Source organism: Hyla sarda, unplaced genomic scaffold, assembly GCF_029499605.1.
Source record: "Hyla sarda isolate aHylSar1 unplaced genomic scaffold, aHylSar1.hap1 scaffold_1742, whole genome shotgun sequence".
In the NCBI taxonomy this organism is placed as follows: domain Eukaryota; kingdom Metazoa; phylum Chordata; class Amphibia; order Anura; family Hylidae; genus Hyla; species Hyla sarda.
In genome coordinates, this window is record NW_026608385.1 from 44,849 (window position 1) to 68,915 (window position 24,067).

Consider the following 24,067-nt stretch of genomic DNA (forward strand, 5'->3'; position numbering starts at 1 on the left):
ATCCTGAACAGCAGTCTATAGACGAGACCTCTCCTATATAATCCTGAACAGCCATCTATAGATGAGACCTCTCCTATATAATCCTGAACACCGGTCTATAGACAAGACCTCACCTATATAATCCTGAACAGCGGTTTAGAGATGAGACCTCTCCTATATAATCCTGAACAGCCATCTATAGATGAGACCTCTCCTATATAATCCTGAACAGCGCTCTATAGATGAGACCTCTCCTATATAATCCTGAACAGCCGTCTATAGATGAGACCTCTCCTATATAATCCTAAACAGCAGTCTATAGATGAGACCTCTCCTATATAATCCTGAACAGCACTCTATAGATGAGACCTCTCCTATATAATCCTGAACAGCGCTCTATAGATGAGACCTCTCCCATATAATCCTGAACAGCCGTCTATAGATGAGACCTCTCCCATATAATCCTGAACAGCCGTCTATAGATGAGACCTCTTCCATATTATCCTGAACAGCAGTCTATAGATGAGACCTCTCCTATATAATCCTGAACAGTGGTCTAGAGCTGAGACCTCTACTATATAATCTTGAACAGCGGTCTATAGATGAGACCTCTCCCATATAATCCTGAACAGCAGTCTATAGACGAGACCTCTCCTATATAATCCTGAACAGCCATCTATAGATGAGACCTCTCCTATATAATCCTGAACAGCGGTCTAGAGATGAGACCTCTCCTATATAATCCTGAACAGCAGTCTATAGACGAGACCTCACCTATATAATCCTGAACAGCGGTTTAGAGATGAGACCTCTCCTATATAATCCTGAACAGCCATCTATAGATGAGACCTCTCCTATATAATCCTGAACAGCGCTCTATAGATGAGACCTCTCCTATATAATCCTGAACAGCCGTCTATAGATGAGACCTCTCCTATATAATCCTAAACAGCAGTCTATAGATGAGACCTCTCCTATATAATCCTGAACAGCACTCTATAGATGAGACCTCTCCTATATAATCCTGAACAGCCATCTATAGATGAGACATCTCCTATATAATCCTGAACAGCCGTCTATAGTTGAGACCTCTCCTATATAATCCTGAACAGCGCTCTATAGATGAGACCTCTCCTGAACAGCGGTCTAGAGATGAGACCCCTCCTATATAATCCTGAACAACCATCTATAGATGAGACCTCTCCCATATAATCCTGAACAGCACTCTATAGATGAGACCTCTCCTATATAATCCTGTACAGCGGTCTATAGATGAGACCTCTCCTATATAATCCTGAACAGCGGTCTAGAGTTGACACTTCTCCTGAACAGCGGTCTAGAGATGAGACCTCTCCTGAACAGCGGTCTAGAGATGAGACCTCTCCCCTATAATCCTGAACAGCGGTCTATAGATGAGACCTCTCCTGAACAGCGGTCTATAGATGAGACCTCTCCTGAACAGCGGTCTATAGATGAGACCTCTCCTGAACAGCGGTCTATAGATGAGACCTCTCCTGAACAGCGGTCTATAGATGAGACCTCTCCTGAACAGCGGTCTATAGATGAGACCTCTCCTGAACAGCGGTCTATAGATGAGACCTCTCCTGAACAGCGGTCTATAGATGAGACCTCTCCTGAACAGCGGTCTATAGATGAGACCCCTCCTATATAATCTGTGGGGGGAGATTCGGGTTTGGTGGTAAAACAATAAAACCAAGTAAAGAAAACTAATACTAAACATATAGAAACTCAAAGCTCATTTTTTGTTTTCTTTATTAAAAAATAAAACAAGTAAAAGCGTTGACCTTTTGTGACATTCAGCGGTCAGGATCTGCGTCTCCCTCAATCCGCTCGTGATTCGTATGCAGCTCCAGCGCAGCATCATGTCGCGGATCTGTTTTGTATTTCCACGCATTGAACAGGTTTTATAAATGGTTTGTGCAATATTGCAATAAAGAGTAAAATTTTAGTCTAGAAACAGCGCCCCCCCTGTCCATGGTCACTATCGGGTATTGCAGCTCGTCCATATTCAAGTCACTGCTGCAAAACCGGACGGGAGGTGAAAAGAGGCAAAACCTTTTCTTGCAAAACTACAACTCCCATCATCTGACGGTAGCCAGAGTATATTGGGAGTTGTAGTATTGCAAATGATTATATAATTGTTTCCCAACTGGGGTGCCTCCAGCTGTTGCAAAACTACAATTCCCAGCATGCCTGGACAGCCATCGGCTGTCCAGGCAAGCTGGGAATTGTAGTTTTGCAACAGCTGGAGGCATCCTGGTTGGGAAACATTGGATTAAATGAGGATATTAAAATGGTGCAACTGTTTGGGCAGGGAATGATGGGAGTTGTAGTTAATTGTAGTCCAGGACAAGCCGTGTGACCCATAATAATGAACTCGCCCTCACATCGTCCTCCATTGTGTCTTTCAGAGTTCGTCATGATGTTGTCCTCCAGATAAGCGACGAAGTTCGTCCGGATGGACCCGAAAGCTGCGGACGATCCTGAGGGAGGAGGGGGGGCATGGGAGAAGACTGTGCGTCCTATTAAAGTGCGTATACGATTTTCTAGTAAAATCTTTCCACGTCTTTATAAATCCATTAAACATTTACAATGTAAAAAATATGCATTTCATTAAATTAAAAAAAGCAGAATTCTGAAAATGTGTCACAGAAATGTCAGAGGTTAATGATTCCCCCCCCTCCCCCGATCCTTCCATGGTGGCCGCCTCTAGTGGTTCGTCCCCAGTGCCCTGAGAGTCCGTAGTGGTTTCCTTAGTGTTTTGGCATTCAGTGTGTAGAAGGTCAGAAGTCTCCGGGCGAATCACTTGTCAAAGTACGGGAGGTAGAAAAACTGGAAACCGTGTCGGCCCTTCACAGCGCAATATATAAATATCACATGGTAAACTGGAAGGACGAAAACACAGAACATCAGCGGGGGCCCGAAAGAGCGTCCAGCACCCTGCGGAACATCACTTCATACAACACCTAGAGAGAACTTACCTGATAATATACCCAGAGCTGCACTCGCTATTCTGCTGGTGAGGTCACTGTGTACATACATTACATTACTTATCCTGTACTGATCCTGAGTTATATCCTGTATTATACTCCAGAGCTGTACTCACTATTCTGCTGGTGAGGTCACTGTGTACATACATTACATTACTGATCCTGAGTTATATCCTGCATTATACTCCAGAGCTGTACTCACTATTCTGCTGGTGAGGTCACTGTGTACATACATTACATTACTGATCCTGAGTTATATCCTGCATTATACTCCAGAGTGCAGCTCTTAAGGTTGTGAATGCAGCTCTGGAGACCTAAAGGGCAGTATAATAATAACCGGGCAGTATAAAGGGCAGAGTAATAAAACTTCACCTCCTGGGATCAACAGTAGTAGACCAGGCACAAAGAAGATGGCGCTGGAGACGGCTGTGGATAAAGATGGAGACCTGGATTAGTGAGTCTTGTGAGGAGTGTACGGTGCACAGACACTACAGTATATAGCTGTATACCTGGTGACGGGCTGACCTGGAGTCCCACACCGACAAACACAAACACTGGAGAAAAAGAGACAAAAGAGTTATAATCCCGACCATAATCAGAGACAGAGACCAAGAGTTATAATCCCGACCGTAATCATAGAGACCAAGAGTTATCATCCCGACCGTAATCATAGAGACCAAGAGTTATCATCCCGACCGTAATCATAGAGACAGAGACCAAGAGTTATCATTCCGACCAGAATCAGAGACCAAGAGTTATCATCCCGACCGTAATCATAGAGACAGAGACCAAGAGTTATCATTCCGACCAGAATCAGAGACCAAGAGTTATCATTCCGACCGTAATCATAGAGACCAAGAGTTATCATCCCGACCGTAATCATAGAGACAGAGACCAAGAGTTATCATTCCGACCGTAATCATAGAGACCAAGAGTTATCATCCCGACCGTAATCATAGAGACAGAGACCAAGAGTTATCATTCCGACCGTAATCATAGAGACAGAGACCAAGAGTTATCATTCCGACCGTAATCATAGAGACAGAGACCAAGAGTTATCATTCCGACCAGAATCAGAGACCAAGAGTTATCATCCCGACCGTAATCATAGAGACAGAGACCAAGAGTTATCATCCCGACCGTAATCATAGAGACAGAGACCAAGAGTTATCATCCCGACCGTGATCATAGAGACAGAGACCAAGAGTTATCATCCCGACCGTAATCATAGAGACAGAGACCAAGAGTTATCATCCCGACCGTAATCATAGAGACAGAGACCAAGAGTTATCATCCCGACCGTAATCATAGAGACCAAGAGTTATCATCCCGGACAAAGAATATGAGAAATAAGAGGACTCACCAAGACCGAGGAACAGGAGAAGGAAGGAGGAGAGGACCACCTTCTTATTCTTCTGTACAAGGGGGTGTCTGGTCCAGCTGAGGAAATAAGGCAGAGACATGAGGAGGGGTGGCGACAAGAGACATAGCAGAGCTAAGCGGCGACAAGAGACATAGCAGAGCTAAGCGGCGACAAGAGACATAGCAGAGCTAAGCGGCGACTAGTAACCTAGCAGATCTGGGCAGCAACTAATGACATAGAGCTGGGCGGCGTGCCAGAGGGTGCACAGTGCAATGAAGTTAACACATCCGCAATGTAAACAGCAGAGCACGAGGCTGCAGAACAAAAGTAAATATACAGGGCGGAGCCTGGACAGACACGATCTACATTGTATTCCCGCTATAGTCACTATACACAAGTTCATTTGCTGCATGCCTCTGCCATCTGTTCGGGGTCCACTCTGAGCTTTAAGTGTTTGCCAACCAGTGAGCCTCTACAACTCCCAGCATTAACCCATCCAAGACACAGGGCGTACAGGTATGCCCTGGCCGTTTCCATTCACCGCTGGTAACTGGGCGCTGGGGACCCCGTGCTCCCTGCTGCGACACCCTGCTGTCATCTCTGCACAGAGCAAACTCACTCTGTGTGTAATAACGAGTGATACACAGGCCGGAGGATTGAGACGTCAAGGCTCCGCCCCTTCGTGATGTCATGTTACGCCCCCTCAATAAAAGTCTATGGGAGGGAGTGTGGCGGCCATCATGCCCCCTCCCATAGACTTGCATTAAGGGGGAGGGCCATGACATCACGAGAGGGGTGACGTCACGATGCTCCGGCCCATGTATCGCCTGTCCTTATGCACAGAGCGGGTTTGTTCTGTGCAGTGATGACAGCGGGGTGCCGCAGCAGAGATCACAGGGGTCCCCAGCGGTGGGACCCCCGCGATCAGACATCTTATTCCCATCCTTTGGATAGGGGATAAGATGTCTAGGGGCGGAGTACCCCTTTAAAGTGACAGTGGTCAGATGTGCAAAAAATGCTATGGTCCTTAAGGTCATAATGGGCTGTGTCCTTAAGGGGTGTTCCAGGAGGAATTTTTTTTATTTTTTATTTGACTGTGCTACAGGGGCTATAAAGAGTGTAGTTCATAATATAGTGTCTGTACCGGTGTGTGACGGTGGTGTCTCGCAAGTATTCTGTGATTTTCGGCCCAATTTATTTATTTATTTTTTTTTTTTTTACAGCAAACAAATTCTGGTTTTCCCAGGTTGCAGTGCGCCAAGACGTGATATCACTAGTCAGGTGATGACAGGGAGTCTGTCTGCTTCAATGGGTGGAATGACCGCCGAGTGGGAGAGAGATCATTTTGCAACAGCTGTAGGCACCCTGGTTAGAAAACACTGGTCTTTTGAGTAGAATGCAACTCATTTGTGGTTCAATGGGTGGGGTGGCTGTTGTGTGGGAGGGAGGAAACTGGCCTCACACTGACAAACAAGGGACTATGGGATTTGTAGTTTAAGAGAACGACCTCCAACAGGAAATACCCAGTTCATAAAAAGATAGTCTCAGTATTATGGTAATCTCACAGCATAGCCATTTAGCCCCAAAGACAAGCGCAGATCCTTCTTAAGCATGTCCATTACTGTCTGCCAGGTACATGCTAAAATCCCCTTATAGTGGAGAACCCCTTTAGGGTACGTTCACACGTACACAGATTTGATGCGAAGGATTTTCTGCTGCAGATTTATGTAAACTAAATGAGTGATCACAGCTTCTAATCTGCAGTTACAAATCTTGCGCATCAACTCTGCGCAGGATCCTGAACGTGTGAACGCACCCTTAATGATTAGCTGAGTACGTCATCACTGAAGAGAAGGGCTTGTCCCAAAAATGCAGCTGAATGACATCACAGTGGGAGCCCGAAGCACTGAGGTAGGCAAGTATATGCTGTTTGACTACCTGGATAATCCCTTTAACAACAACATTACAAAGTACAATTGGTGGCACAAAAAAACAACAATCTCTTGGGGGGATTGAAAGAGTCTAATAAATCATCAGAAGGTGAGGAGGAAAAAACAAAAACCCAAACATGAAGCATCCTGCGACCTTAAATGCCCACTGTCAGATATAAAAACACACACATATATATATATATATATATATATATATATATATATATATATATATATAAGACCACTAGGGGTCCCCATACCATCCAGAACATAATCCTGTCCGTCTGCAGCATCATCTTTGTCCCAGATGAAGCACAGGCAAGTATTAAGTTCAGAGACTGAGGACAGGAATAGTACTCCTCTGTGCTCACTCCTATCCTATCAGACTGCAGCATGAAAACAGAGAGGAAGGGGTTACAAAGCAGCCTGCAGTGATTGGATGAGGAGACCAGAGAGGAAGGGGTTACAGAGCAGCCTGCAGTGAATGGATGAGGAGACCAGAGAGAAAGGGGTTACAGAGCAGCCTGCAGTGATTGGATGAGGAGAGGAAGGGGTTACAGAGCAGCCTGCAGTGATTGGATGAGGAGACCAGAGAGGAAGGGGTTACAGAGCAGCCTGCAGTGAATGGATGAGGAGACCAGAGAGGAAGGGGTTACAGAACAGCCTGCAGTGATTGGATGAGGAGACCAGAGAGAAAGGGGTTACAGAGCAGCCTGCAGTGATTGGATGAGGAGACCCAGAGAGGAAGGGGTTACAGAGCAGCCTGCAGTGATTGGATGAGGAGACCCAGAGAGGAAGGGGTTACAGAGCAGCCTGTAGTGATTGGATGAGGAGATCAGAGAGGAAGGGGTTACAGAGAAGCCTGCAGTGACTGGATGAAGAGATACAGCACAGCAGACTCAGGGAGGTAGTGAATGTATGGTGAGTGAGGGCGGGGTCAGTGCTTGCCTTGGAAACACCCCTTTCTGAGCTCAGTGCTTGCCTTGGACCTTCTAAGCAGTGGATGTCAGAATCAGTGAGCAGCTGAACAGAGGGATTTGTGAGCCAGATACAGAGACTAGAAGCATTAAAAGGCATGTAACACATCAGTGTGACCCAGTAAGGAACATATAGAAGTATTATTCATTACTGTGATATGACGGTACACTTCATACACTTTTTGGCCCATGACATTTCACACTAACAGACATTGCAGCACTTACCTGAAGAATCCCTGTGAGGATAACTGGGTGCTGTTACTGATCGTACTGAACGAACACTGGGAGCTGCGAGAAGAAAGCGTCGGGAGACCCCTACGAGGAGAAGAGTTCAGGGGCATCGTAAAAAAAATAAATAAATAAAAAATAAATTATATATATATTGAAAAAAATACGAATTATAATTTACGGGTCCCCAGAAACTGCACCTAAAAACCAACCCAGTCTCTTCTGTGTTACACGTGGAACAGTAAAATCTATCACAATAAACCAGTCAGGACAATAAGGGGTTAACTCTCCAGCAGACAGCGCCCTCTAGGGGCTCACTCAGGACCCCACACCTGTAGTCACCCTTCATACCTTTCTCCATCTGTAATTTTCACGTCTGTCTCTTCATCGTTCTCCAAGTTCTAGGAAAGAAAAAGTGAAAACAATTCAAACAGCGTAAAAAAAGTGAGTGAATGTGATGGTCATGGTGATCAGGGGCAATAACCATAATCGGGGGGCGATAACCGTGATCGGGATAATAGAGAGTGATAAAAATTGTGATGAAAATGGTGATAGTGAGATGGTAATGGTGCAATAGCAATACTGATGGACACCATATAATAAAAAAAGAGACACATGGACACCGCCATATAAAAAGAGACATGGACACCGCCATATAATAAAAGAGAAACATGGACACCGCCATATAATAAAAGAGACATGTCATATCAATGCAGTCACATGATGAGATGGTAGTTAGTTTATAAGCCACTCCTCCTCCTACTGCAGATGAACAGGGAGTGTCCTATCATATCAGTGCAGTCACATGATGAGATGTAAAGTTAGTTTATAAGCCACTCCTCCTTCTACTGCATATAAACGGGACGGGTCCTATCATATCAATGCAGTCACATGATGAGATGGTAGTTAGTTTATAAGCCACTCCTCCTCCTACTGCAGATGAACAGGGCGTGTCCTATCATATCAGTGCAGTCAAATGATGAGATGGTAGAGTTAGTTTATAAGCCACTTCTCCTTCTACTGCATATAAACGGGACGGGTCCTATCATATCAATGCAGTCACATGATGAGATGGTAGTTAGTTTATAAGCCACTCCTCCTCCTACTGCAGATGAACAGGGCGTGTCCTATCATATCAGTGCAGTCACATGATGAGATGGTAGAGTTAGTTTGTTTATGAGCCGCTCCTCCAGGGTGTGTCTTATGCGGATCAATCACATATAGCATAGTATATAGATCTTTCTCTGCTCCATCACATGATATAATAATTCCCCTGAGGAAACTTAATTAAAGTCTTCCTGATTATTATATTAGTTCTGCATCTTAACACTAGAGATAATTTTGGTTGGAACTGGGCAGAGTTTACTCCCATTTTATATATCTAGAGCAGTGCTTCCCAACCAGGGTGCCTCCAGCCTTTGCAAAACTACAACTCCCAACATGCCCGGACAGCCAATGGCTCTCCGGGCATGCTGGAAGTTGTAGTTTTGCAACAGCTGGAGGCACCCTGGTTGGGAAACACTGATGTAGAGATTAGATGCCCATTCGATATCATGTGATGTGAGGTTGTCTGCAGAGTAATACGACGATATCTGAACTACACGTTACTAACTAAACATATTAATGTTATATATTCTGTACAGCGCTGCAGACTATGTGGGCGCTATATAAATAAAGGGTTATTATATAAAACCTACCTTGTACTTGTGCCGATTCTGTTGAGCCTCATTGTCCCCACCGAAGTGTAGAGCCCCGAATCTGGGTCCGGTCTCCTCAGCAGACATCTCAAAGGCATCGTCTATGGTGAAGTTACCCATCAAACCTCAGGGACAGAACGGCGCCACCTGCAGGAGATATGGGGGAGCGGAGACCCCGGTGTAAGAGACGGCGCTGTACGTTATGGGTTTACACGTCATATGAGAGCGCTCCCTATATCCTGGTGTACAGGGGTAGTAGTAGTCATGTGTGTGGGGGTAGTAGTAGTAGTCATGTGTGGGGGGGTAGTAGTAGTAGTCGTGTGGGGGGTAGTAGTAGTAGTCATGTGGGGGTAGTAATAGTAGTCATGTGGGGGTAGTAATAGTAGTCGTCATGTGGGGGGTAGTAGTCATGTGGGGGGGGTAGTAATAGTAGTAGTCATGTGGGGGGGTAGTAATAGTAGTCGTCATGTGGGGGGTAGTAGTCATGTGGGGGGTAGTAGTCATGTGGGGGGTAGTAGTCATGTGGGGGGTAGTAGTCATGTGGGGGGTAGTAGTAGTCATGTGGGGGGTAGTAGTAGTAGTAGTCATGTGGGGGGTAGTAATAGTAGTAGTCATGTGGGGGGTAGTAATAGTAGTCGTCATGTGGGGGGTAGTAATAGTAGTCATCATGTGGGGGGTAGTAGTCATGTGGGGGGTAGTAATAGTAGTAGTCATGTGGGGGTAGTAATAGTAGTCATGTGGGGGTAGTAATAGTAGTAGTCATGTGGGGGGTAGTAGTAGTCATGTGGGGGGTAGTAGTAGTCATGTGGGGGTAGTAGTAGTAATCATGTGGGGGGGTAGTAGTAGTCATGTGGGGGGTAGTAGTAGTCATGTGGGGGGTAGTAGTAGTCATGTGGGGGTAGTAGTAGTAGTAGTAGTAATGTGGGGAGTGGTAGTAGTAGTAGTCATGTGGGGGTAGTAGTAGTCATGTGGGGGGTAGTAGTAGTAGTCATGTGGGGGTAGTAGTAGTAGTCGTCATGTGGGGGTAGTAGTAGTAGTCATGTCGGGGGTAGTAGTAGTCATGTGGGGGGTAGTAGTAGTCATGTGGGGGGTAGTAGTAGTCATGTGGGGGGTAGTAGTAGTCATGTGGGGGGTAGTAGTAGTCATGTGGGGGGTAGTAGTCGTCATGTGGGGGGTAGTAGTAGTCATGTGTGGGGGTAGTAGTAGTAATCATGTGGGGGGTAGTAGTAGTCATGTGGGTGTAGTAGGAGTAGTAGTCATGTGGGGGGTAGTAGTAGTAGTCATGTGGGGGGTAGTAGTAGTAGTAATCATGTGGGGGGTAGTAGTAGTCATGTGTGGGGGTAGTAGTAGTAGTCATGTGGGGGGTAGTAGTAGTAGTAGTCATGTGGGGGGTAGTAGTAGTCATGTGTGGGGGTAGTAGTAGTCATGTGTGGGGGTAGTAGTAGTAATCATGTGGGGGTAGTAGTAGTCATGTGGGGGGTAGTAGTAGTAGTCATGTGGGGGGTAGTAGTAGTAGTCATGTGGGGGTAGTGGTAGTAGAAGTAGTCATGTGTGGGGGTAGTAGTAGTAGTAGTAGTCATGTGTGGGGGGGGTAGTAGTAGTAGTCATGTGTGGGGGGGTAGTAGTAGTAGTCGTGTGGGGGGTAGTAGTAGTAGTCGTGTGGGGGGTAGTAATAGTAGTCATGTGGGGGTAGTAATAGTAGTCGTCATGTGGGGGGTAGTAGTCATGTGGGGGGGGGGTAGTAATAGTAGTAGTCATGTGGGGGGGTAGTAATAGTAGTCGTCATGTGGGGGGTAGTAATAGTAGTCGTCATGTGGGGGGGTAGTAATAGTAGTCGTCATGTGGGGGGTAGTAGTCATGTGGGGGGTAGTAGTCATGTGGGGGGTAGTAGTAGTCATGTGGGGGGTAGTAGTAGTCATGTGGGGGGTAGTAGTAGTCATGTGGGGGGTAGTAGTAGTCATGTGGGGGGTAGTAGTAGTAGTAGTCATGTGGGGGGTAGTAATAGTAGTCGTCATGTGGGGGGTAGTAATAGTAGTCGTCATGTGGGGGGTAGTAGTCATGTGGGGGGTAGTAATAGTAGTCGTCATGTGGGGGGGTAGTAGTCATGTGGGGGGTAGTAATAGTAGTCGTCATGTGGGGGTAGTAATAGTAGTCGTCATGTGGGGGTAGTAATAGTAGTAGTCATGTGGGGGGTAGTAGTAGTCATGTGGGGGGTAGTAGTAGTCATGTGGGGGTAGTAGTAGTCATGTGGGGGGGTAGTAGTAGTCATGTGGGGGGGTAGTAGTAGTCATGTGGGGGGTAGTAGTAGTCATGTGGGGGGTAGTAGTAGTCATGTGGGGGTAGTAGTAGTAGTAGTAGTAGTAATGTGGGGAGTGGTAGTAGTAGTAGTCATGTGGGGGTAGTAGTAGTAGTCATGTGGGGGGTAGTAGTAGTCATGTGGGGGGTAGTAGTAGTAGTCATGTGGGGGTAGTAGTAGTAGTCATGTGGGGGTAGTAGTAGTAGTCGTCATGTGGGGGTAGTAGTAGTAGTCGTCATGTGGGGGTAGTAGTAGTAGTCATGTGGGGGGTAGTAGTAGTCATGTGGGGGGTAGTAGTAGTCATGTGGGGGGTAGTAGTAGTCATGTGGGGGGTAGTAGTCGTCATGTGGGGGGTAGTAGTCGTCATGTGGGGGGTAGTAGTCGTCATGTGGGGGGTAGTAGTAGTAATCATGTGGGGGGTAGTAGTAGTCATGTGGGTGTAGTAGGAGTAGTAGTCATGTGGGGGGTAGTAGTAGTAGTCATGTGGGGGGTAGTAGTAGTAGTAATCATGTGGGGGGTAGTAGTAGTAGTAGTCATGTGGGGGGGTAGTAGTAGTCATGTGTGGGGGTAGTAGTAGTAGTCATGTGGGGGGTAGTAGTAGTAGTAGTCATGTGTGGGGGTAGTAGTAGTCATGTGTGGGGGTAGTAGTAGTCATGTGTGGGGGTAGTAGTAGTAGTCATGTGGGGGTAGTAGTAGTCATGTGGGGGGTAGTAGTAGTAGTCATGTGGGGGGTAGTAGTAGTAGTAGTAGTCATGTGTGGGGGTAGTAGTAGTAGTAGTAGTCATGTGTGGGGGTAGTAGTAGTCATGTGGGGGGTAGTAGTAGTCATGTGTGGGGGTAGTAGTAGTAGTCATGTGGGGGGTAGTAGTAGTCATGTGGGGGGTAGTAGTAGTAGTAATCATGTGTGGGGTAGTAGTAGTCATGTGTGGGGTAGTAATAGTAGTCGTCATGTGGGGGTAGTAGTAGTCATGTGGGGGGTAGTAGTAGTCATGTGGGGGGTAGTAGTAGTCATGTGGGGGGTAGTAGTAGTCATGTGGGGGGGTAGTAGTAGTCATGTGGGGGGTAGTAGTAGTCATGTGGGGGGTAGTAGTAGTCATGTGGGGGGTAGTAGTAGTCATGTGGGGGGTAGTAGTAGTCATGTGGGGGGTAGTAGTAGTCATGTGGGGGGTAGTAGTAGTCATGTGGGGGGTAGTAGTAGTAGTAATCATGTGTGGGGTAGTAGTAGTCATGTGGGGGGTAGTAGTAGTCATGTGGGGGGTAGTAGTAGTCATGTGGGGGGTAGTAGTAGTAGTCATGTGGGGGGGTAGTAGTCATGTGGGGGGTAGTAGTAGTCATGTGGGGGGTAGTAGTAGTAGTCATGTGGGGGGGTAGTAGTAGTAGTCATGTGGGGGGTAGTAGTAGTAGTCATGTGGGGGTAGTAGTAGTAGTCATGTGTGGGGGTAGTAGTAGTAGTCATGTGTGGGGGTAGTAGTAGTAGTCATGTGTGGGGGTAGTAGTAGTAGTAATGTGGGGGTAGTAGTAATGTGGGGGGTGATAGTAGTAGTAATGTGGGGGGGTAGTAGTAGTCATGTGTGGGGGTAGTAGTAGTCATGTGTGGGGGTAGTAGTAGTAATGATGTGTGGGGGGTAGTAGTAGTAATGATGTGTGGGGGGTAGTAGTAGTAATGATGTGTGGGGGGTAGTAGTAGTAATGATGTGTGGGGGGTAGTAGTAGTAATGATGTGTGGGGGTAGTAGTAGTAGTAATGATGTGTGGGGGGTAGTAGTAGTAATGATGTGTGGGGGGTAGTAGTAATGTGGGGGGTGGTAGTAGTAGTCATGTGGGGGTAGTAGTAATGTGGGGGGTGATAGTAGTAGTCATGTGGGGGTAGTAGTAATGTGGGGGGTGATAGTAGTAGTCATGTGGGGGTAGTAGTAATGTGGGGGGTGATAGTAGTAGTCATGTGGGGGTAGTAGTAATGTGGGGGGTGATAGTAGTAGTCATGTGGGGGTAGTAGTAATGTGGGGGGTGATAGTAGTAGTCATGTGGGGGTAGTAGTAATGTGGGGGGTGATAGTAGTAGTCATGTGGGGGGTGATAGTAGTAGTAGTCATGTGTGGGGGTAGTAGTAGTCATGTGGGGGGGTAGTAGTAGTCATGTGGGGGGTAGTAGTAGTAGTCATGTGGGGGGGTAGTAGTAGTAGTCATGTGGGGGGTAGTAGTCATGTGGGGGTAGTAGTAGTAGTCATGTGTGGGGGTAGTAGTAGTAGTCATGTGTGGGGGTAGTAGTAGTAGTAATGTGGGGGGTGGTAGTAGTAGTCATGTGGGGGGATAGTAGTAGTAGTCATGTGTGGGGGGTAGTAGTAGTAGTCATGTGTGGGGGGTAGTAGTAGTAATGATGTGTGGGGGGTAGTAGTAGTAATGATGTGTGGGGGGTAGTAGTAGTAATGATGTGTGGGGGGTAGTAGTAGTAATGATGTGTGGGGGGTAGTAGTAGTAATGATGTGTGGGGGGTAGTAGTAGTAATGTGGGGGGTGGTAGTAGTAATGTGGGGGGTGGTAGTAGTAGTCATGTGGTGGGATAGTAGTAGTAGTCATGTGTGGGGGTAGTAGTAGTAGTCATGTGTGGGGGTAGTAGTAGTAGTCATGTGTGGGGGTAGTAGTAGTAGTCATGTGTGGGGGTAGTAGTAGTAATGTGGGGGGTGGTAGTAGTAATGTGGGGGGTGGTAGTAGTAGTCATGTGGGGGTAGTAGTAATGTGGGGGGTGATAGTAGTAGTCATGTGGGGGGTGGTAGTAGTAGTCATGTGGGGGGATAGTAGTAGTAGTCATGTGTGGGGGTAGTAGTAGTAATGATGTGTGGGGGGTAGTAGTAATGATGTGTGGGGGGTAGTAGTAGTAGTAATGTGGGGGTGGTAGTAGTAATGTGGGGGGTGGTAGTAGTAGTCATGTGGGGGTAGTAGTAATGTGGGGGTGATAGTAGTAGTCATGTGGGGGGATAGTAGTAGTAGTCATGTGTGGGGGTAGTAGTAGTAGTCATGTGTGGGGGTAGTAGTAGTAATGATGTGTGGGGGGTAGTAGTAGTCATGTGGGGGGTAGTAGTAGTCATGTGGGGGGTAGTAGTAGTCATGTGGGGGGTAGTAGTAGTCATGTGGGGGGTAGTAGTAGTCATGTGTGGGGGTAGTAGTAGTCATGTGGGGGGTAGTAGTCGTCATGTGTGGGGTAGTAGTCGTCATGTGTGGGGTAGTAGTCGTAGTCATGTGGGGGGTAGTCGTCGTCATGTGGGGGGTAGTCGTAGTCATGTGGGGGGTAGTCGTAGTCATGTGGGGGGTAGTCGTAGTCATGTGGGGGGTAGTCGTAGTCATGTGGGGGGTAGTCGTAGTCATGTGGGGGGTAGTCGTAGTCATGTGGGGGGTAGTCGTAGTCATGTGGGGGGTAGTCGTAGTCATGTGGGGGGTAGTCGTAGTCATGTGGGGGGTAGTAGTAGTCATGTGGGGGGTAGTAGTAGTCATGTGGGGGGTAGTCGTAGTCATGTGGGGGGTAGTCGTAGTCATGTGGGGGGTAGTCGTAGTCATGTGGGGGGTAGTAGTAGTCATGTGGGGGGTAGTAGTAGTCATGTGGGGGGTAGTAGTAGTCATGTGTGGGGGTAGTAGTAGTAGTCATGTGGGGGGTAGTAGTAGTCATGTGGGGGGTAGTAGTAGTCATGTGGGGGGTAGTAGTAGTCATGTGGGGGGTAGTAGTCATGTGGGGGGTAGTAGTAGTCATGTGTGGGGTAGTAGTAGTCATGTGTGGGGGTAGTAGTAGTAGTCATGTGGGGGTAGTAGTAGTAGTCATGTGGGGGGTAGTAGTCATGTGGGGGTAGTAGTAGTAGTCATGTGTGGGGGTAGTAGTAGTAGTAATGTGGGGGGTAGTAGTCATGTGGGGGTAGTAGTAATGTGGGGGGATAGTAGTAGTAGTCGTCATGTGTGGGGGTAGTAGTAGTAATGATGTGTGGGGGGTAGTAGTAGTAATGATGTGTGGGGGGTAGTAGTAGTAATGATGTGTGGGGGGTAGTAGTAGTAATGTGGGGGGGTAGTAGTAGTCATGTGTGGGGTGGTAATAGTAGTCATGTGGGGGGTGGTAATAGTAGTCATGTGGGGGGGTAGTAGTAGTCATGTGTGGGGGGTAGTAGTAGTAATGTGGGGGGGTAGTAGTAGTCATGTGTGGGGTGGTAATAGTAGTCATGTGGGGGGTGGTAATAGTAGTCATGTGGGGGGGTAGTAGTAGTCATGTGGGGGGTGGTAGTAGTAGTCATGTGGGGGGTGGTAGTCGTAGTCATGTGGGGGGTGGTAGTCGTAGTCATGTGGGGGGTAGTCGTAGTCATGTGGGGGGTAGTCGTAGTCATGTGGGGGGTAGTCGTAGTCATGTGGGGGGTAGTCGTAGTCATGTGGGGGGTAGTCGTAGTCATGTGGGGGGTAGTAGTAGTCATGTGGGGGGTAGTAGTAGTCATGTGTGGGGGGTAGTAGTAGTAGTCATGTGGGGGGTAGTAGTAGTCATGTGGGTGGTAGTAGTAGTCATGTGGGGGGTAGTAGTAGTCATGTGGGGGGTAGTAGTAGTCATGTGTGGGGGTAGTAGTAGTAGTCATGTGGGGGGTAGTAGTAGTCATGTGGGGGGTAGTAGTAGTCATGTGGGGGTAGTAGTAGTAGTCATGTGGGGGGTAGTAGTCATGTGGGGGTAGTAGTAGTAGTCATGTGTGGGGGGTAGTAGTAGTAGTAATGTGGGGGGTGGTAGTAGTAGTAGTAATGTGGGGGGTGGTAGTAGTAGTAGTAATGTGGGGGGGTGGTAGTAGTCATGTGGGGGTAGTAGTAATGTGGGGGGATAGTAGTAGTCATGTGGGGGGATAGTAGTAGTAGTCGTCATGTGTGGGGGGTAGTAGTAGTAATGATGTGTGGGGGGTAGTAGTAGTAATGATGTGTGGGGGGTAGTAGTAGTAATGATGTGTGGGGGGTAGTAGTAGTAATGATGTGTGGGGGGTAGTAGTAGTCATGTGTGGGGGTAGTAGTAGTAATGTGGGGGGTGGTAGTAGTAGTCATGTGTGGGGTGGTAGTAGTAGTCATGTGGGGGGTGGTAATAGTAGTCATGTGGGGGGGTAGTAGTAGTCATGTGGGGGGTGGTAGTAGTAGTCATGTGGGGGGGTAGTAGTAGTCATGTGGGGGGTGGTAGTAGTCATGTGGGGGGGTAGTAGTAGTCATGTGGGGGGTGGTAGTAGTAGTCATGTGGGGGGGTAGTAGTAGTCATGTGGGGGGGGGGGTAGTAGTAGTAATGTGGGGGGGGTAGTAGTATTCATGTGGGGGGGGTAGTAGTAGTAATGTGGGGGTAGTAGTAGTAGTAATGTGGGGGTAGTAGTAATGTGGGGGGGGGGGTAGTAGTAGTCATGTGGGGGGGTAGTAGTAGTCATGTGGGGGGTGGTAGTAGTAGTCATGTGGGGGGTGGTAGTAGTAGTCATGTGGGGGGGTAGTAGTAGTCATGTGGGGGGGTAGTAGTAGTCATGTGGGGGGTGGTAGTAGTCATGTGGGGGGTGGTAGTAGTCATGTGGGGGGGTAGTAGTAGTCATGTGGGGGGGTAGTAGTAGTCATGTGGGGGGGTAGTAGTAGTCATGTGGGGGGGTAGTAGTAATGTGGGGGGGGGGGTAGTAGTAGTAATGTGGGGGGGGTAGTAGTATTCATGTGGGGGGGGTAGTAGTAGTAATGTGGGGGGGGTAGTAGTAGTAATGTGGGGGTAGTAGTAATGTGGGGGGGGGTAGTAGTAGTAATGTGGGGGGTAGTAGTAGTAGTAGTCATGTGGGGGTAGTGGTAGTAGTAGTAGTCATGTGGGGGGGTAGTAGTAGTCATGTGGGGGGTGGTAGTAGTAGTCATGTGGGGGGTGGTAGTAGTAGTCATGTGTGGGGGTAGTAGTAGTCATGTGGGGGGTAGTAGTCGTCATGTGTGGGGTAGTAATAGTAGTCGTCATGTGTGGGGTAGTAGTCGTCATGTGGGGGGTAGTCGTAGTCATGTGGGGGGTAGTCGTAGTCATGTGGGGGGTAGTCGTAGTCATGTGGGGGGTAGTCGTAGTCATGTGGGGGGTAGTCGTAGTCATGTGGGGGGTAGTCGTAGTCATGTGGGGGGTAGTCGTAGTCATGTGGGGGGTAGTAGTAGTCATGTGGGGGGGTAGTAGTAGTCATGTGGGGGGTAGTAGTAGTCATGTGTGGGGGTAGTAGTAGTCATGTGTGGGGGTAGTAGTAGTAGTCATGTGTGGGGGTAGTAGTAGTAGTCATGTGGGGGGGTAGTAGTAGTAGTCATGTGGGGGGGTAGTAGTAGTAGTCATGTGGGGGGTAGTAGTCATGTGGGGGGGTAGTAGTCATGTGGGGGAAGTAGTAGTCATGTGGGGGGTAGTAGTCATGTGGGGGGTAGTAGTCATGTGGGGGGTAGTAGTCATGTGGGGGGTAGTAGTCATGTGGGGGGTAGTAGTCATGTGGGGGGTAGTAGTCATGTGGGGGGTAGTAGTCGTAGTCATGTGTGGGGGTAGTAGTAGTAGTAATGTGGGGGGTGGTAGTAGTAGTAGTAATGTGGGGGGTGGTAGTAGTCATGTGGGGGTAGTAGTAATGTGGGGGGATAGTAGTAGTCATGTGGGGGGATAGTAGTAGTAGTCATGTGTGGGGGGTAGTAGTAGTAATGATGTGTGGGGGGTAGTAGTAGTAGTAATGATGTGTGGGGGGTAGTAGTAGTAGTAATGATGTGTGGGGGGTAGTAGTAGTAATGATGTGTGGGGGGTAGTAGTAGTAATGATGTGTGGGGGGTAGTAGTAGTCATGTGTGGGGGTAGTAGTAGTAATGTGGGGGGGTAGTAGTAGTCATGTGTGGGGTGGTAATAGTAGTCATGTGGGGGGTGGTAATAGTAGTCATGTGGGGGGGTAGTAGTAGTCATGTGGGGGGTGGTAGTAGTAGTCATGTGGGGGGTGGTAGTCGTAGTCATGTGGGGGGTAGTCGTAGTCATGTGGGGGGTAGTCGTAGTCATGTGGGGGGTAGTCGTAGTCATGTGGGGGGTAGTCGTAGTCATGTGGGGGGTAGTCGTAGTCATGTGGGGGGTAGTCGTAGTCATGTGGGGGGTAGTCGTAGTCATGTGGGGGGTAGTAGTAGTCATGTGGGGGGTAGTAGTAGTCATGTGGGGGGTAGTAGTAGTCATGTGTGGGGGGTAGTAGTAGTAGTCATGTGGGGGGTAGTAGTAGTCATGTGGGTGGTAGTAGTAGTCATGTGGGTGGTAGTAGTAGTCATGTGGGGGGTAGTAGTAGTCATGTGTGGGGGTAGTAGTAGTAGTCATGTGGGGGGTAGTAGTAGTCATGTGGGTGGTAGTAGTAGTCATGTGGGGGGGTAGTAGTAGTCATGTGGGGGGGTAGTAGTAGTCATGTGTGGGGGTAGTAGTAGTAGTCATGTGGGGGGTAGTAGTAGTCATGTGGGGGTAGTAGTAGTCATGTGGGGGTAGTAGTAGTAGTCATGTGGGGGGTAGTAGTCATGTGGGGGTAGTAGTAGTAGTCATGTGTGGGGGTAGTAGTAGTAGTAATGTGGGGGGTGGTAGTAGTAGTAGTAATGTGGGGGGTGGTAGTAGTAGTAGTAATGTGGGGGGTGGTAGTAGTCATGTGGGGGTAGTAGTAATGTGGGGGGATAGTAGTAGTCATGTGGGGGGATAGTAGTAGTAGTCGTCATGTGTGGGGGGTAGTAGTAGTAATGATGTGTGGGGGGGTAGTAGTAGTAATGATGTGTGGGGGGTAGTAGTAGTAATGATGTGTGGGGGGTAGTAGTAGTAATGATGTGTGGGGGGTAGTAGTAGTCATGTGTGGGGGTAGTAGTAGTAATGTGGGGGGGTAGTAGTAGTCATGTGTGGGGGTGGTAGTAGTAGTCATGTGGGGGGTGGTAATAGTAGTCATGTGGGGGGGTAGTAGTAGTCATGTGGGGGGTGGTAGTAGTAGTCATGTGGGGGGGGTAGTAGTAGTCATGTGGGGGGTGGTAGTAGTCATGTGGGGGGGTAGTAGTAGTCATGTGGGGGGTGGTAGTAGTAGTCATGTGGGGGGGTAGTAGTAGTCATGTGGGGGGGGGGGTAGTAGTAGTAATGTGGGGGGGTAGTAGTATTCATGTGGGGGGGGTAGTAGTAGTAATGTGGGGGTAGTAGTAGTAGTAATGTGGGGGTAGTAGTAATGTGGGGGGGGGGTAGTAGTAGTCATGTGGGGGGGTAGTAGTAGTCATGTGGGGGGTGGTAGTAGTAGTCATGTGGGGGGTGGTAGTAGTAGTCATGTGGGGGGGTAGTAGTAGTCATGTGGGGGGTGGTAGTAGTCATGTGGGGGGGTAGTAGTAGTCATGTGGGGGGGTAGTAGTAGTAATGTGGGGGGGTAGTAGTAATGTGGGGGGGGGGGGTAGTAGTAGTAATGTGGGGGGGGTAGTAGTATTCATGTGGGGGGGGTAGTAGTAGTAATGTGGGGGGGGGTAGTAGTAGTAATGTGGGGGTAGTAGTAATGTGGGGGGGGGTAGTAGTAGTAATGTGGGGGGTAGTAGTAGTAGTAGTCATGTGGGGGTAGTGGTAGTAGTAGTAGTCATGTGGGGGGGGGGTAGTAGTAGTCATGTGGGGGGTGGTAGTAGTAGTCATGTGGGGGTGGTAGTAGTAGTCATGTGTGGGGGTAGTAGTAGTCATGTGGGGGGTAGTAGTCGTCATGTGTGGGGTAGTAATAGTAGTCGTCATGTGTGGGGTAGTAGTCGTAGTCATGTGGGAGGTAGTCGTAGTCATGTGGGGGGTAGTCGTAGTCATGTGGGGGGTAGTCGTAGTCATGTGGGGGGTAGTCGTAGTCATGTGGGGGGTAGTCGTAGTCATGTGGGGGGTAGTCGTAGTCATGTGGGGGGTAGTAGTAGTCATGTGGGGGGGTAGTAGTAGTCATGTGTGGGGGGTAGTAGTAGTCATGTGTGGGGGTAGTAGTAGTAGTCATGTGTGGGGGTAGTAGTAGTAGTCATGTGGGGGGGTAGTAGTAGTAGTCATGTGGGGGGGTAGTAGTAGTAGTCATGTGGGGGGTAGTAGTCATGTGGGGGATGTGGGGGGTAGTAGTCATGTGGGGGGGTAGTAGTCATGTGGGGGTAGTAGTAGTCATGTGGGGGGTAGTAGTCATGTGGGGGGGTAGTAGTCATGTGGGGGGTAGTAGTCGTAGTCATGTGTGGGGGGTAGTAGTAGTAGTAATGTGGGGGGGTGGTAGTAGTAGTAGTAATGTGGGGGGGTGGTAGTAGTCATGTGGGGGTAGTAGTAATGTGGGGGGATAGTAGTAGTCATGTGGGGGGATAGTAGTAGTAGTCATGTGTGGGGGGGTAGTAGTAGTAATGATGTGTGGGGGGTAGTAGTAGTAGTAATGATGTGTGGGGGGTAGTAGTAGTAATGATGTGTGGGGGGTTGTAGTAGTCATGTGTGGGGGGTAGTAGTAGTAATGTGGGGGGGTAGTAGTAGTCATGTGGGGGGGTGGTAGTAGTAGTCATGTGGGGGTGGTAGTAGTAGTCATGTGGGGGGGGTAGTAGTAGTCATGTGGGGGGTGGTAGTAGTAGTCATGATGTGTGGGGGGGTAGTAGTAGTAGTAATGATGTGTGGGGGGTAGTAGTAGTAGTAATGATGTGTGGGGGGTAGTAGTTAGTAATGATGTGTGGGGGGTTGTAGTAGTCATGTGTGGGGGTAGTAGTAGTCATGTGGGGGGGGTAGTAGTAGTCATGTGGGGGGGTGGTAGTAGTAGTCATGTGGGGGTGGTAGTAGTAGTCATGTGGGGGGGGTAGTAGTAGTCATGTGGGGGGTGGTAGTAGTAGTCATGTGGGGGGGTGGTAGTAGTAGTCATGTGGGGGGGGGGGTAGTAGTAGTCATGTGGGGGGGGTGGTAGTAGTAGTAATGTGGGGGGGGTAGTAGTAATGTGGGGGGGGGGGTAGTAGTAGTAATGTGGGGGGGGGTAGTAGTATTCATGTGGGGGGGGGGTAGTAGTAGTAATGTGGGGGGGTAGTAGTAGTAATGTGGGGGGGGTAGTAGTAGTAATGTGGGGGGGTAGTAGTAATGTGGGGGGGGGGGTAGTAGTAGTAATGTGGGGGGGTAGTAGTAATGTGGGGGGGGTAGTAGTAGTAATGTGGGGGGGGGTAGTAGTAGTCATGTGGGGGGGTAGTAGTAGTAATGTGGGGGTAGTAGTAGTAATGTGGGGGGGGGGGGTAGTAGTAGTAGTAATGTGGGGGGGTAGTAGTAGTAATGTGGGGGGGGTAGTAGTAGTAATGTGGGGGGGTAGTAGTAGTAATGTGGGGGGGGTAGTAGTAGTAATGTGGGGGGGGTAGTAGTAGTAATGTGGGGGGGGTAGTAGTAGTCATGTGGGGGGTAGTAGTAGTAATGTGGGGGGGGGTAGTAGTAATGTGGGGGGTAGTAGTAGTAATGTGGGGGGGGGTAGTAGTAGTAATGTGGGGGGGTAGTAGTAGTCATGTGGGGGGGTAGTAGTAGTAATGTGGGGGGGTAGTAGTAATGTGGGGGTAGTAGTAGTAATGTGGGGGGTAGTAGTAATGTGGGGGGGTAGTAGTAGTCATGTGGGGGGGTAGTAGTAGTAATGTGGGGGGGGTAGTAGTAGTAATGTGGGGGGGGTAGTAGTAGTCATGTGGGGGGGTAGTAGTAGTAATGTGGGGGGGGGGTAGTAGTAGTCATGTGGGGGGTAGTAGTAGTAATGTGGGGGGGGTAGTAGTAATGTGGGGGGTAGTAGTAGTAATGTGGGGGGTAGTAGTAATGTGGGGGGTAGTAGTAGTAGTAGTCATGTGGGGGGTAGTAGTAGTCATGTGGGGGGTAGTAGTAGTAATGTGGGGGGGGTAGTAGTAATGTGGGGGGGTAGTAGTAATGTGGGGGGTAGTAGTAGTAATGTGGGGGGGGTAGTAGTAGTAATGTGGGGGGTAGTAGTAGTAATGTGGGGGGGGGTAGTAGTAATGTGGGGGGGTAGTAGTAGTAATGTGGGGGGGGGTAGTAGTAGTCATGTGGGGGGTAGTAGTAGTAATGTGGGGGGGGGGTAGTAGTAATGTGGGGGGGTAGTAGTAGTCATGTGGGGGGTAGTAGTAGTAATGTGGGGGGGGGTAGTAGTAATGTGGGGGGGTAGTAGTAGTAATGTGGGGGGGTAGTAGTAGTAATGTGTGGGGGGGTAGTAGTAGTCATGTGGGGGGTAGTAGTAGTAATGTGGGGGGGTAGTAGTAATGTGGGGGGGTAGTAGTAGTAATGTGGGGGGTAGTAGTAATGTGGGGGGGTAGTAGTAGTCATGTGGGGGGGTAGTAGTAGTAATGTGGGGGGGTAGTAGTAGTAATGTGGGGGGGTAGTAGTAGTCATGTGGGGGGTAGTAGTAGTAATGTGGGGGGGGGTAGTAGTAGTAATGTGGGGGGGGTAGTAGTAGTCATGTGGGGGGGTAGTAGTAGTAATGTGGGGGGGTAGTAGTAATGTGGGGGGGGTAGTAGTAGTAATGTGGGGGGTAGTAGTAATGTGGGGGGTAGTAGTAGTCATGTGGGGGGGTAGTAGTAGTAATGTGGGGGGGGTAGTAGTAATGTGGGGGGTAGTAGTAGTAATGTGGGGGGGGTAGTAGTAGTAATGTGGGGGGTAGTAGTAGTAATGTGGGGGGGGGTAGTAGTAATGTGGGGGGGGGTAGTAGTAGTAATGTGGGGGGGGTAGTAGTAGTAATGTGGGGGGTAGTAGTAGTAATGTGGGGGGGTAGTAGTAGTAATGTGGGGGGGGGTAGTAGTAGTAATGTGGGGGGGGGTAGTAGTAGTCATGTGGGGGGGTAGTAGTAGTAATGTGGGGGGTAGTAGTATCAGATAGGTTTGTGTCTCATTCCTTAGTCACGGCTCTCCCCTCCCCCTCCGTCCACAGCCATGTAGTCACGTGCCCTCTGTATGTACGGATGAGTCATGTGACCCTATAACGCATATCGCACCGTTCACACCAGGCGGATGTCGCATCCTGTCAGCCCTCATAGTGGCGGCCCCGGTCCCCGTCACCCACCTGCTCCTCTACACCACACGGCAGAGCTGAGATAGTTCCCGGTCACATCACCGGCCGCAGCCTCCCGAAAACTGCACCACAGAGTTTCTGCCTCCCCCGGTCACCTGACCGCCCCCCTCCTCTCAGCCTTCCCCCGGTCATGTGACCTCCTCTCTCCCGGGCTCAGCGCTACAAAATGGCGCACGTGATCACCCGAGCGCGCATGCTCCAGTGATGGCAGCAGCCGAGAATACCCGCGCGCATGCTCAGTAATGACAGCCTCGTGGGATTCGCGCGCATGCGCACACCTACTTCCCCTATCTTCGCGTATGGACGTCAGATCCCGGTGAAGATGGCGGGCAGGGGCAGTGGTTCTCGGTGAGGGGATCAGAAAACGCATCACGGCGCCCAGCAATGCCGCACTGTCTGAATTCGAGACGGCACAAAGGTAAATTATCTTGTGCGTCAGATTCTGCAGGCCCGGGCAGAAACCGAAGAGTTACCGCTGTACAGACCGAGACCTGGCTAACGTGACGTCATCTGGAGATTTGACGTCACTGACGGCCTTAGTAAGGAGCACATAGAGAGCTCACAGGAGATCG

At 49.1% G+C, this 24,067-nt stretch overlaps 2 protein-coding genes across 3 annotated transcripts in view; one reads left to right on the forward strand and one right to left on the reverse strand.

The window, feature by feature from the left end:
- LOC130312939 (calcium-binding protein 2-like) overlaps window positions 1–2,500 on the forward strand; it is a 46,943-nt gene extending 44,443 nt beyond the window's left edge. For both annotated transcript variants that reach the window (XM_056552635.1, XM_056552636.1), the window contains one exon: window positions 2,412–2,500. In XM_056552635.1, the coding sequence (XP_056408610.1) occupies window positions 2,412–2,440 (29 nt within the window). In that variant the 3' untranslated portion in view covers window positions 2,441–2,500. The remainder of the gene's footprint in view (window positions 1–2,411) is intronic.
- Window positions 1,736–23,639, reverse strand: TMEM134 (transmembrane protein 134). Its single transcript, XM_056552637.1, has 8 exons — window positions 23,487–23,639; window positions 9,187–9,333; window positions 7,841–7,890; window positions 7,487–7,576; window positions 4,354–4,430; window positions 3,500–3,544; window positions 3,363–3,416; window positions 1,736–2,885 (listed from the first exon to the last, which is right to left on the reverse strand). Exons 2-8 carry the CDS (start codon window positions 9,304–9,306, stop codon window positions 2,803–2,805), a joined length of 519 nt encoding a protein of 172 aa, XP_056408612.1. The 5' UTR covers window positions 9,307–9,333; window positions 23,487–23,639; the 3' UTR covers window positions 1,736–2,802.
- Between the last annotated feature and the right edge of the window lie 428 nt (window positions 23,640–24,067).